At 36.5% G+C, this 13,621-nt stretch overlaps 1 protein-coding gene across 3 annotated transcripts in view; it reads right to left on the reverse strand.

Moving 5' to 3' along the window:
- Window positions 1–13,621, reverse strand: part of LOC136864142 (RING finger and SPRY domain-containing protein 1) — a 330,976-nt gene that overhangs the window by 140,332 nt on the left and 177,023 nt on the right. For 2 of the 3 annotated variants that reach the window (XM_067140779.2, XM_067140778.2), the window contains exon 10: window positions 12,544–12,745. In XM_067140779.2, coding sequence (XP_066996880.2) covers window positions 12,553–12,745 — 193 coding nt within the window. In that variant the 3' untranslated portion in view covers window positions 12,544–12,552. Of the gene's footprint in view, window positions 1–12,218; window positions 12,746–13,621 lie in introns of those variants that run through there. The other variant, XM_067140777.2, reaches the window with a different exon arrangement.

Consider the following 13,621-nt stretch of genomic DNA (forward strand, 5'->3'; position numbering starts at 1 on the left):
ATAGTTTTCACTTGTAAAGTGAAGTGTATTGATTGGGTGGGCCATTAAACCTAACACTAGTTCTTAATTTAAACAGTAGTTGAGGACGAATCCTTTAGTTGAGATGACTGACAGGGATTGTGGTTCTTGTAAGAGTAATAATAATTGTTCTGTTGTGGGGTGTAATTTTACATACAAAAATTGTTCTCCTGGAACAAAATTCTTTTTGTTTCTGAATTGAAAAACAGCATACAAATAGATAACAAAAAGCTTGGATTATCGCTTTGAGGAGGGAGACAAGCGACAGAAAACCATGGACTCCAACAAAACATTCTTGAGTTTGTAGCCGGCATTTCATTAATAGCACACCTAGGAGAGAACCTGATAGCTCAGGATATATACAAAGATTACACAAGGCCCCGCAATCACATAAGTTGCAGGACACAAGAGATGAAGTACAAGAGAAGAACGATCAGACATAGGAAATACAAAATAGAAGAGAATGCAGGAGAGTGCAGGAATTTCCTTCTCGCTTGATAACAAGCGATGCAAGAACGCAGACGGAATCTGGGCTGCAGCATATCCGCAGTTGTACTTCTTTAATGCACACCCCTGGATGAATTATGGAACATTTATGTGATAAGCAATACTGATTCACCATTGTGTGCTCATAAGTCCTGCCATACCTAACAGCAGGAGAACTGATACATTTATTTTCAAGGAATGACCTTACCAGATGGTTGTTATCACCATTTTGCAATGTTTTATCATTACGAGCTTGCTGACTGTTTTTTCCTCTCATGAAACTGGCATTATAAAATTGCTGCACACCCTCAGATTGCATAATTTCAAACATTACTGGTGTTATTCAAAATTTCAAATTAGAAAAATTAACCACTGAATAGCATCTATACATTTTATGAGTACAGTCGCTTTTAATAATTGCACAAAAGCAACATTAAAAAATTATTCCTTTTGCTCTGTTCAACTGTTCCACTTCTCAACTGTTCCACAATCAAACTTGAAATTACGCACAGAAGTTTAATTTCCACATTCTTCTTTTAGTATAAGAGAAAAAGCACAATCAATATCTTTTATTTTTCTGAAAAGCTTTTTCATAAATAGAGGTTCCTCTTTATTTTCCGTAGAATTAATCACATGTTTCAGTGTTTTATCGTGAAAAATTTCTTGGACAGTTTTACCTCGAGAATATAGGCTGTAACAGAAACTTCTTGGATTTTCCCACTGTTGGAGAATGATTGTTTTTGAGGAATCTCATTCACTATTAATGACAGAGCAAAATGTAGCAATATGTTTACAATGTTCTAATAGGGCTGCTTTACATCCACTTTCACCCTTCATGACATTCCAGTCATAATTCATATGAAAATTACATTCATATACCAAATTATAACTATATGATGCTGTATGGATAAAGCATAATACTATTATAAACCTAATTCACAAACATATACATTCTGTTGATTAAACATGATGCAATAACTTTATATAAAACTAGAAAAAAAGTAATTAATCATACTTTGATTTTAACATAATAAGGTCGCTGATTGACACTAGTTACCCATAAACACCTGCCAGTCTTTCATTCACAACAAATATATGTTGGCTTATTTGAAGACTTCTGCCCTTTCTCAAGGTGGAAGGTTTAAAGTATAATGAAACCCATTTTATTTTTGAAATCCAACGCATATTACACTTGATCGTAAACAACTTTCCGAAGCCATATCTCAATACTGCGCAATGTATGCTTAGAAGAAACAAATATGAGTCTTCATGAATTCCATGCAGAATAGTACAATAATTCCTCCCGCAAATCATGTCCGTTTTTTCTGCTAGAGGCGCTTGCGGTAAAAACAGCTCCACTAGCACAGTCCCTATACTTGCCTTATTTTATAGGTAAAAAAGGCCTGAAGAAGTAGAATGTGTACTTAATTTCTGGTGAAGGAAACAAACATTAAAGAAGTAACTAAGTCATGAATCTGTGGAAAATGACAACTTTGTGGAGGAAGATATTGTACTTGATACTACCAATAATGATAATGATCCCTTTCATAGAGAAAAGGAGAAGAGCAACATGGAAAAGCTATTATCTGTCGAAGGATTAATACAGGTGAACAATATTAATGAAATTAGTGATCAGTCGCACAGCGAACAAACACAAACCTCTTCAGATTGTCAACTGAGCATAATAACATCTGATGTGTCTGAACCTGACAAGCTAAGCCTTTACTGATAACATAATATTTACTAGAAAAAAGTAATTAAGGACTGCCAATCTTTGCATCAAATGATCTATGAAAACCTTGAATTTAATGGTAAATATTTAAATTCTGCCTTTTGCTTTGTTATGATTATTTATTTTAACAGCAGATTTAGCTCCGTTGTACTCTAAATAAAAACGCAGATATAGCTTTGAGTACTTTGTGTGTGTGTGTGTGTGTGTGTGTGAGGGGATATATATATATACTGTATTAGTACATGTAGGCTAATGCAAGGAACCATCTTGCATGCTTTCCTTTTCTTTGACAAGTTTATAATACTAGGTTCAGATTATAAAGTGTTGAAACATAACAAGACTAATGTATTTTAGGTTTAGAAACCCTTAGTCATTCTAATATCAAACAATTGTTAAATTTTGGATGTTATGAAGACAGTCAAAAAGGAAATAAATTGCTGTAGTTAAATTTATGAAGGGTTCGTTTACTGACTGTGGGTAAAGAGGTAGTGTTCTAGGGTTAAGGGCACACTCACTCTTCAATTTCTGTTTATCACAAAAGCAGCCCTTTGTTGGGATTAATAACATCTGTTTGTCTATTTCATTACACTGAAAGAGATATGTGCTTCGCTTACTCTTCAATGTTTCCAGCTCCCACAGCAATTTTTTTTAAAACGCATTCCAGCAGTCACATCGTCTGCCAGTATATAAATAGGGCCATTATAGCTGAGAGATATCAGCTATACTGAAATTTACAACTATTCTATTATCTAGCAACATTCATTTGATTGATCAATAGAAGTGTACAAAATGTTCAAAAAAAAATTTGCATTTTTGTGAATATTGCAAATTTTCCTATTTAATCAATTCATAAACATTCCTGTATACCAACCATCCATTTAGGCCATTAGGATGTCTTCATATTAACTTGTAGTTTGGTAACAAGGTTGCCATGCAGTATTGAACAAACTTATGCTGCTAGGCCTGAAGTTTGTCATGTTATGGGAAATTAATGAAAATGCTTCTCAACGAACATGCTTGAATGTAAGGAGGCAAATAAATAAGAATGTGATACTGATTTTATGAATTCAGATGTGTTATGAAATATAGGTTTTACATGCAATTTATGAACCCATGTATAATTTTAGGACTGCAAAACTTTCTTGCACTTCTGAAAGACTGTGGTTTACAGGAATCAAGAATAGATCATTCTTTATTCTCAACATTTATTGTTGAATCACACTTCTTGCGACGATGGCAGTGAGACAGTACAGAGTTTTGAGCAACATGTGAGACATTTATTTATTAATGAAGAATTATTCCCAATAACTACTGTACTCTATGGGACAGATCATGTTGTTGAGACTTCCATGAATCAACCAACACATACAGATGACAATCAGATCTTATCTCTGAAGTGACAGAGCCTTGTAAATATAGCTGTCCTGAAAAACGGACTCTATACACGCAGTGTCCTATTGTCTCAGATATTTTAATTTCCTTTCTAATTTGTTCTAATGTTATAGATCTTTACGTCCCACTAACTGATTTTACGGTTTTCGAAGACTAAAGGTGCCATAATTTAGTCCCGCAGGAGTCCTTTTATGTGGCATTAAATCTACTTATACGAGGCTGACGTATTTGAGGACCTTCAAATACCACCGGACTGAGCCAGGATCAAACCTGCCTAGTTGGAGTCAGAAGGCCAGTCCCTCAACCATCTGAGCCATTCAGCCCAGTCCTTTCTAGTTTCACAGTCAGTGAAATATTGGAAATTTTGGAGGAAGAACCAACATTCGATGAGGAGCAGCTAATCTATGTCAAACCTTCTGATGATGGATATGAAATAGACGCTGACCATGACAGCAATCTAAATCACCTTGGTAGGAACCTACTTCTGAGTAAATCTAAGGTGCAGATTGCTTCAACAGAAACTGAAAAAGGGAAAGTTAGGTTATGTGGAAGTCAAAACATCACTGAAAAATAATAGTTGGAGCTGAAAAAGAAAAATTGAGCAAACCGAAGCTGTCATATGAAAATGAAAGTAGTCTTACATTAGATTTGGCCAGTACCTCTGTTTCTGATATGTCTATTAGGAGATCCGATAGCAGCAGTACCTCTAATTATAATGCACAAGAATAATCCACAAGTGGACTAGATCATTACAACCTACATGAGTGTTCCTGTCGCCCCGCCAATCAGATGATGGGCAGACACATGACACTCCAGTGGACTTGTGTTAATTATTTTTACCAATTTACTGTGTTTCATTTATGAAATGACTAACTTATATGCATCAAAAAAGAACTGTAACCTTAATGTGACAAATGTGAAATTCTTGTTGTTATCAGGAGATTTTTACTATCTGGTTATGCACAGTAGCCTAAAAATAAAAGGATATACTGGGCCAAGGAGAAAGATGAGCTAACTACTTTATGCGAGAATATTAGGTGCAATCACTTCAAACTAATTCTGAGCCATTTTCATCTAAATAACAACAATCTCAAAATGAGAGAGATCATTTGTTCAAGCTCAGGCTTATACTGACCTCACTGGAATCTGCCATTAGGAAATATGGTGGAAATAGTGAATACCTTTTTTATTGATGAAAATACAATTCTAGATTATAGCAAGCATTATACCAAAAATTAATCAGAGGGAAGCCAATATGAATCAGTTTCAAAAACTGGGCCCTGTGCTCTGTCAGCAACTATAAGATTTCTTTCCAAGTGTACAGAAGTAAAGAAAATGACAGGCCAAAATAATTTAGACTTCGTTGAAGTGTAGAATTATTCCTCACTGACGCTGCTGGAATTTAATCAAACAGGAGGCATAAATATTTTTGACTATTACTTATCGTCCGTGAAATTGCCAAAACATCTCGGGTTCAAACAGAATATGTGCAACAAGGACATCAGAGGTAAATTGGACAGCAAAGTCCCCCTTTTGGAGCAAGAAGAAAGGAGATCATATTTCTACAGCAGTTGTGGTGATGTGTTCCTGGTGCGCTACAATGGCAACAATGCTGTCACTGCTGGTACAAATTTTGAACAGATGGAAACAGGCAATGTATCAAGGTGGGTCCAGAAGAAAAAAAATGTGAAGTGTCTGTAATGTTCAAGTCCTACAATAAAGGAATGGGAGGGTGGATCAGTTTGACCCGTTTGTGTCAATATATGCATCACTTTAAGCAGAAGAAATGATGGTGCTTGATATTCCCATATTTTTTGTATGTGTACATTGTACTGCTGCACTGCAAAGTATTATCTAGCCATTCTGAGAGCCTCCTGAAGTTTTGTCATTACATTGCAATAACCCTGCTGAAAACGAAAGAACAACAATCTCACCAAGGAGAGATGATCCCTACTCCAATGAAAGAAGTCCTCTATGATGGACTGAATCATTGACCACTACCCAATGACAGAGAAAGAAGACTGCAAAGGAAACTCTAAGTTCATGTGCACTATATGTATGGTTGAACTTCACCGAAATCTTTTCATGGATATAATAACCAGTGAAGGCATAAATGTAAATAGAATCAAATATACAGTATTGTGATACCTGCAGTGCAAAGTGTAGGTCCACTCTACTGTGTTAATTAGATACGTTAATACAGCTCTTTAACAATGCCTAGCTTGAAACATTACTGAACAATATAATGCTGAGGAACTAGTGCTTTTGTACTGACCCCAGTGCATAGCATCGAATATATTGGACAGTCTGTATAGATAAACCTATTAGCCATATGACTTTTCTGATTGTTGGAATGTGTAAGAGTAGGAAAGTATAGATAATATGAAATAAAACACAACAAACAACTTTATGTACTAATGGGTTAATAGAAAGGCACTAATAGACAAGTAATCTGAAATCTGTCTACTTTGTTAAAATCTTCATTCAAAAAGATTTCACATTCAGAAAAAGACATTTAGATAAAGAATAGCTTTTTGTAAGTGGTTTAACATCACACTAACACATTAAAGGTTTTTGGTAACAAAGGATGGGAAAGCGCTGGCACTGGAAATGTAGCAGCGGTGGTCTTAATTAAGGTGTGAAAATGGTAAACTACAGAAAACGATCTTCAGGGCTGCTGATGGTAGGATTCAAACCCATCATATCCCAAATGCAAGCTCACAGCTACAAGACCCTAACCGCACAGCCAACTCATTCTAGTTTTGCAACTAAGAGACAGATAATGTTTGGGAGTGATATTTGTCTTTAAAAAAAAATTTCCAACAATATCACCATTCTTTTAATAATAAATAAAAACATTCTGGCTCAAACACTTGGCCACAATTTTATTATATTTAATTATAATACTTCATATTCACACTAAGTTTCACTTCAGTATTTTAATCGTTAACCATTGTACATTTATTATTTATATCCTTATAGGTTATGTAGGTGAGTACCAACAACTCTTGTATTTATATTTTTATACGTTATGTGGATGTGTACCTAAAATTCTTGTATTTATATTTTTATAGGTGCTGGGCTGAGTGGCTCAGACGGCTGAGGCGCTGGCCTTCTGACCCCAACTAGGCAGGTTCGATCCTGGCTCAGTCTGGTGATATTTGACGGTGCTCAAATATGTCAGCCTTGTGTCGATAGATTTACTGGCATGTAAAAGAACTCCTGCGGGACTAAATTCCGGCACCTTGGTGTCTCCAAAAACCGTACAAAAGTAGTTAGTGAGACGTAAAGCCAATACCATTATTATTATTATTATTATTATTATTATTATTATTATTATTATTATTATTATTATTATTATTATTATTATTATTATCATCATCATCATCATCATCATCATCATTATTATAGGTTATGTACTGTATGAGTGTACCTACCATTTTGGAAATTATACAACTAATTTGTGACACCTTATACCTGTGTTTGAATCATATTACACAACAGTCACTTCCATTTAATTTTATTATGTTGCAAATAACCATCATCCTGAGTGACAAAACTAAAGTTATGAAAGTAAAAGGTCAGAGAATATTAATACTATATACAGAAATACTTTTCAGCCTAAGAACACATTAAATAGCCATTGCAAGATACTTCGCAGATATGAAGATGAGTTATGATTATGATCCTTGAAAAAAAGTGCAAATCCATAGCACTAAGAATGCATTAAACATTTACCAACTTAAGTGATAGCAACATTACTCAATCAACTTTGACCATTATCTACTGACCTGAAGACTCGATATAGTTCATGAAGTTTTAAAGGAATGATGCTCAAACTTGACTTGTTCATCTTTAAGCAGCTTCATGGTTGAATAAGCAAAAATAATCTTAATTACTTTTCAAACTTGTATTGGTTCGCACATCTGTTCTCTTATTATTATATGTTAGTCAAGAATGTTATTTCTTTCCTGATGTAGAACAGCTGCGTGCTGGAAGGATTTCACAGATCACAATCGTGGATCATTGTTTTCAACAATTACATTTTTGTAAGTCTGGCCAAGTTTATCAGAACTGTAACAAATCAAAGCTATTCAAGTAACGGTTCACACAAGAATAACAGTACTGACTCTAGAATAATTTGATGCAAGTTCTCTAAATATGTGCCATGTTTTATTATTTTCTCACATGATGGACTGCGCTTTCTATGCATGCCTATTACATTAGCATAGTTTCCATCTTGTTATATTGCAGCCAGCAGTGTGATACAGATTTAGTTTAAACATTTCCATTGACAGTGAATACTTAGTGATGATGATTAGCTGTATGCTGTAACATCAAAATGCTGAAGCACTTTATAACAGCATTATTTTGATACAACAAAGGAAGAAAAGTCATTGTCATTTACCCTACGGTTAGTGCAACAGGAAGTCCCCAAATCCAGTGAAATTAACAATTACTGCAATTTAGGATGTATAGATAATTATACAGAAGTGTGTTGCAACTTATCATGAAGACAAATTTGCTGTATTCAGTGAGAGATTTCTTGCAGCACTGCATAGCGAACAGGTTAGTTGAGTATCTGTAAACACTGACACTTTATAATGTCAGGGATTTCATAGCACCGATAGTTAAAATGACAAAACTAAAATTATGAAAGTAAAAGGCCACAGAATATTAATACTATGTACAGAAATACTTTTCAGCCTAAGAACACATTAAATACCCATTGCAAGATATTCCGCAGATATGAACATGAAGTATGATTACGATAACGAGAGTTATATGTAAGCTAGGAGAAGCAAATAGCACAGTTGAAACAAGTCACTGGAAAACAAAATTACAATGTAAGGCATAAAGCACATGGGGTTGCCAATCATGGCTCTCTCCAGTTGTCAAAAGGATCATCAACTATCTGCCTGTAAGCAGCATACACTACTGTATTATGCAGAAAATCATTTGTACTTTGTCATGTTACAGACCTGTTCATCAGCACCACGGGCAGATGATGATGCTTGGTATAGCTCTAACAGCATCGCTGTGTGTGGATCATGTTCAGAGAGACAATGCTAAACCCCGAGGTAGGCAAAGGACACTAGTTCTTCAGACATTAAAAAACCGGAGTAGAAATCCAATAAACACTCTCACCGTTAGAGAGACAGTGTGTTTCATATACTGCTATATACCAAAAGTGAGACTTAGTTGTTTGTCTGCAACATGATATGTAGGGCAAAAAGCAAGCCTATAGTTTTACAAATATTAATGATAATAATGATGATGATGATGATGATAATTTGTTTTGTGTACCACTAACTACTTTTACAGTTTTTGAAAATGGCAAGGTACTGGAATTTTGTCCTGCAGGAAATCTTTTATGCATATGTAAATCAACCGACATGAGGCTAGCGTATTTGAGCACCTTCGTATACCACTTGACTGAACTGGGATCGAACCTGCCAACTTGGGCTCAGGTCAGCACTTCTACCATCTAAGCCACTAAGCCCAGCTACAAACTGTTGATAGGTCTAATGATCACTGCCACAGGATCTCCAGTTTTACATGAAATCTGTACTATGAGGACTTGAATTTTTATTTCAATAATTCCACATGCGTTGGCCTAGATTGGAACCACAGTCACTTTGGTGAGAAGCCAGCGACTATGACACTCGACCATCACACCCACTCAACATGAAATGTTAAATACCGGTATATCAGTATAACAGCTGTACAAGGTAATGCATTCTGAAAGCTAATATACTGGACGGTTCATGTAAATGGAGGCCTCGTAAGAAGATTGACAGTTTTGTTTGTTAACTCTAAAGCAGTGAACGAACCTGATTTATACTCAACACAAAGAGGGATACACAAAACAATAATAATGATCTTATTGTTTTTATGTCCCACTAACTAATACTTACAATTTTCGGATGCACTGAGGTGCCGGAATTTTATCCCGTACGAGTTCTTTTACATGCCAGTAAATCCACCGAAATGAGGCTGACGTATTTGAACACCTTCAAATACCACTGGATTGAACCAGGATCGAACCTGCCAACTTGGGGTCAGAAGGCCAGCGCCTCACCCGTCAGAGCCACTCAGCCTGGCGATCCACAAAACATGCCAATAATGAAACTAAATAAAAATTAAAAGAGCTGGTCTCATTCCAAATGGAGAATTTCAGCAAGTCAACTTTCAATATTAAAAATGTAAAGTCAATATGACCCATGAGAAATGCTATACATACTTGTTAATAGTAGCTAATATTAATTATTAAGACTAAAAGGACAATGAAAAAGAGGTCATCTTCTATTGCAGAGAAATTATCTCAACACATGGCCAAACTAACTATAACATTTCATGACATGGCAATAAATGCCATCCAAAATTCCTCAATCTAATTGGCATTGTCCAAAATCACCATGAAACACAATTCACAATTAAGTTAGGAATGTTGCAACCTTCTTTTGTCAATAATCCATGTCTTTAATTTACTGGAAAAATGTTTGTTTCATCTGAAGATGTACAACCTGTGTCTGAAAAGTTTGGTGAATGGTCTCATGAAATAAAGACAACTTAAGTTACACACAAAACTCCCTTACTGGCCTTCAAAGTAATCTCTGTTACCTACAACACACTGTTGACATCGACTGTAAAGCTGCTGGAAGCTGGCAGCAAACGCTTCTTTTGGAATCTCCTGAAGAACCCTTGTCATGCGTTGTTGGATACCTGCTACACTATTGAATCGGTGGCCTTTCAGGGCTAATTTAAGACGGGGGGGGGGGGGGGGGGGAACAAACAAATCTGCCGGTGCCAAATCCGGAAAATACGGAGGGTGTGGAAGAACAGTCACCTGGCGTTCAGCGAGAAACTAGGTCACGCGGACCCTGGTGTGTGGACGGGCACTGGCGTGGAGGAGCTTCACTGTCCACTCCGGTACAGTTCAGGCCGAACCCGTCAGATGCGTTGCAGTAGCCATTTCAAAGCTCCCTCGTAGAATTCCGCATTGACAGGTGTATCCAGGGGTGCAAATTCATGATGAATGACACCATTCCTGTCAAAAAAGGGGATCAGCATAGTCTTAATCTTGGACTTTGTGCGCCGACTTTTCTTGGGAGGCAGAGAAGACGCTGAACACCACGTCATTGACTGCCTCTTGGTCTCCGGATCATACTGGTAGAACCACGACTCGTCTCCTGTAATGATGGTTTTCAACACCTCCGGATTTTGGTCACAAACGTCAATGAAATCTTCCAACTTTTCCATCCGAGTTTGCTTCTGCTCGTCTATCAGGTTGTGTGGTACAAACCGGGCACAAATCTTCCGCCTTTTCAAATGATCATGAACAATGGTCCTTACACTGTCCTTGCCTACACCCACTTCATCTGCTATCATTCGTAAGGACAGTCGCTGATCATTCGCAAGCATCTGTAGCACTCGTTCGATGTTGTCTGGAGATGCACTTGTGGTTGGTCGACCCAAACGCCCTCATCCTCAACACCTTCCTTTCCATCTCGAAAGCATTTAAACCAGTCAGAAACACACTTTTTACTCACTGCTTGAGCGTAGTAAACTTGCACTAACATTGCGTGTGTTTCTGTTGCCGTTTTGCCTAGGTGGAAACAAAACTTAATGTTAACGCGTTGCTCCGTTTTCTACTCCACTGTGCAATGACACGAGTCCTCACACTGACTCCACACGATGTGTTGCAATGTTCAACTCTGTTTAACTGTGTTGAGTTGACCGATAGGGGGCACTTGGTGTCATGTCTCGCAATGTGTATGCGCGAGCGCATTGTCTGAACTAGCACGGTGTACAAACTAGGCGACCATTCACCGAACTTTTCAGACACAGGTTATATAATCATTTAGTGTGATTATGACTGCATAATTTAGAACTTATTAAATTTGTACATGATTTGCATGTCCTTGACATGCTAGTTTTTTTATCTTTGGTTCTGTTTTTGAAATTTGTTTTAAAAACTAGTATAGATTTCAGCCTTGTTCTTTGATACAGTTCGAAGTTTATTAACATACGCTGTGGTAACTAATTATTATTATGAGGAAGTTTTAATATTCAGAAAAGAATAGAATTTCAACTCTTTTAGGATCTAACTAAAAGTGATACATCAAAGTATACCACCAATGCACAACAGGTCAGATTTCATAGCATATGAAAGTAAATTACAAACCCAGGATCCATGAAATAAAACATCTTGTTCTTAGTGTGAAAACTGTAACAATATGCACATACCATCTCTGGTTCATGTTTAACTACTCTGTTCTACTAGTACATATAGGTTTTAACATAAAGACCTAATCTGACTGGCAGAATAATCAACACTTTTGTAGTATGTATATTAATACAGAGGGGAAGATATTTGATTAGCTGTTACTGCTGGATATCACCAATGTTTAAAACACAGAAATGTTTAAAAATGATGACTGCTAATAAATACTAAGATATCATGAATATACAACAAAATAGAGCAATATGATATTCATGTGAAATAACAGTTATAAGCTGTTATACCTTGAGCTCCACACAGTTCAATAAAATTAGAAAAACATAACTGAGCCATAGCACAAGGTACAGTAGGAAATCAGTTACAAGCCTGGTAACTGTACATTTGTTTACCTTAAAATATCTTCATATAATAAAAACTATATATGTAAAACCACAAGGATTCAAGTATTCACAGAAACTATGTATCTCAACTAAAGTTGATGGAAGTTTTAACTTTTGCTTTAAATGCATACATAGGAAATTATTACACACAGTTTTCAATCAGTATTTACATAAAACACTTCTATATAATTTCAGTCTTATTGCAAGTAAGTCACAAACTGGCACTTTTTATATTGAACTGGAATACTGCACATGAACAGTACTGCGCTCCATGAGCTCAACCAACTTACCACCAAGTGTCACGTGGTATCGAGGGCTGCTTCTTGGATCGTTGCTCGACACATAGGGCATTCTGCTAACAGTGCTGAGCATGAGGAACAGAAACCTTGGTGTCCGCAAGGGAGCAATCTTACAGTAGCACGCTTGTCAAAGCAGAGTGTGCATGAATCTTCAAGTACACTTAACTTACGGAGTTGTTCCAAACGAATGTGTCTGTTAGAAAAAAAAGAAAACATGATCAGAAATTCTTTCTCTTGAATGTGAAATTGATTTGGTTGCACTTAAAAAAAAAAAAAAAAAAAAAAAAAAAAAATTGTAAATATTTTGTGATTCAAAGAGCTATTTAACTAGAATTTTACAAATTATTGTAAAAATGTGTCAGATGTCCCTGATGTTGAATATGTATATTATATCAATAGACTAGTCCCTTAAATTGGTTGAAAAAAAATCAACATATTTACCCCTGTTGTGAAAACTCCATGGAGGCAAGTATCCTGATATCAAAGTTTTACTTGATCCACATAGAGAACCGTATCATATTACGGTCCAATTAAATTGGTTCAGCACTGTGGAACATTTTGAATTTAGTGCTAAGGAATGAGCTTAGGAACGCAGGGTGACCGTGTGGATATACATGTCGAACCAGTAGCAAGCAGGGTGCGGCCCTATTCCCTCAGGCGAACCAAGGCAGGATGCCGTAATTTTACTGGTGTAAACCCCGTCGATGGGTTGGGTATGCGAGGAGAAGAAAGAGTCGGCAAACAGCACGAAAGAGACAGAGCCAGAGATTTGAATGCGGGGAACTACCGAATAACACCAAGCGTCCTCTCTACATGAAATATCCAGATCTGGAATTATTTGAATTCGATCCCAGATATAAGTCACAAAGCCATATCCCAAAGATCCAAGAGGAGGACAATTCCTTCTGGTATTTTCGAAGTAGAGTAACCCACGAAAATTATGTAACTGTGCCTATTTTGATCATTTCAACTTCTTTGAAATATCCATTGCGAGGTAGCTGGCCGAACACAAACCGAGCCTATGGTATCTCGGCGATGTACTATGGGGCACGTCGCTCTAATCAGACTA

Source organism: Anabrus simplex, chromosome 2 (genome assembly GCF_040414725.1).
Source record: "Anabrus simplex isolate iqAnaSimp1 chromosome 2, ASM4041472v1, whole genome shotgun sequence".
NCBI lineage: Eukaryota > Metazoa > Arthropoda > Insecta > Orthoptera > Tettigoniidae > Anabrus > Anabrus simplex.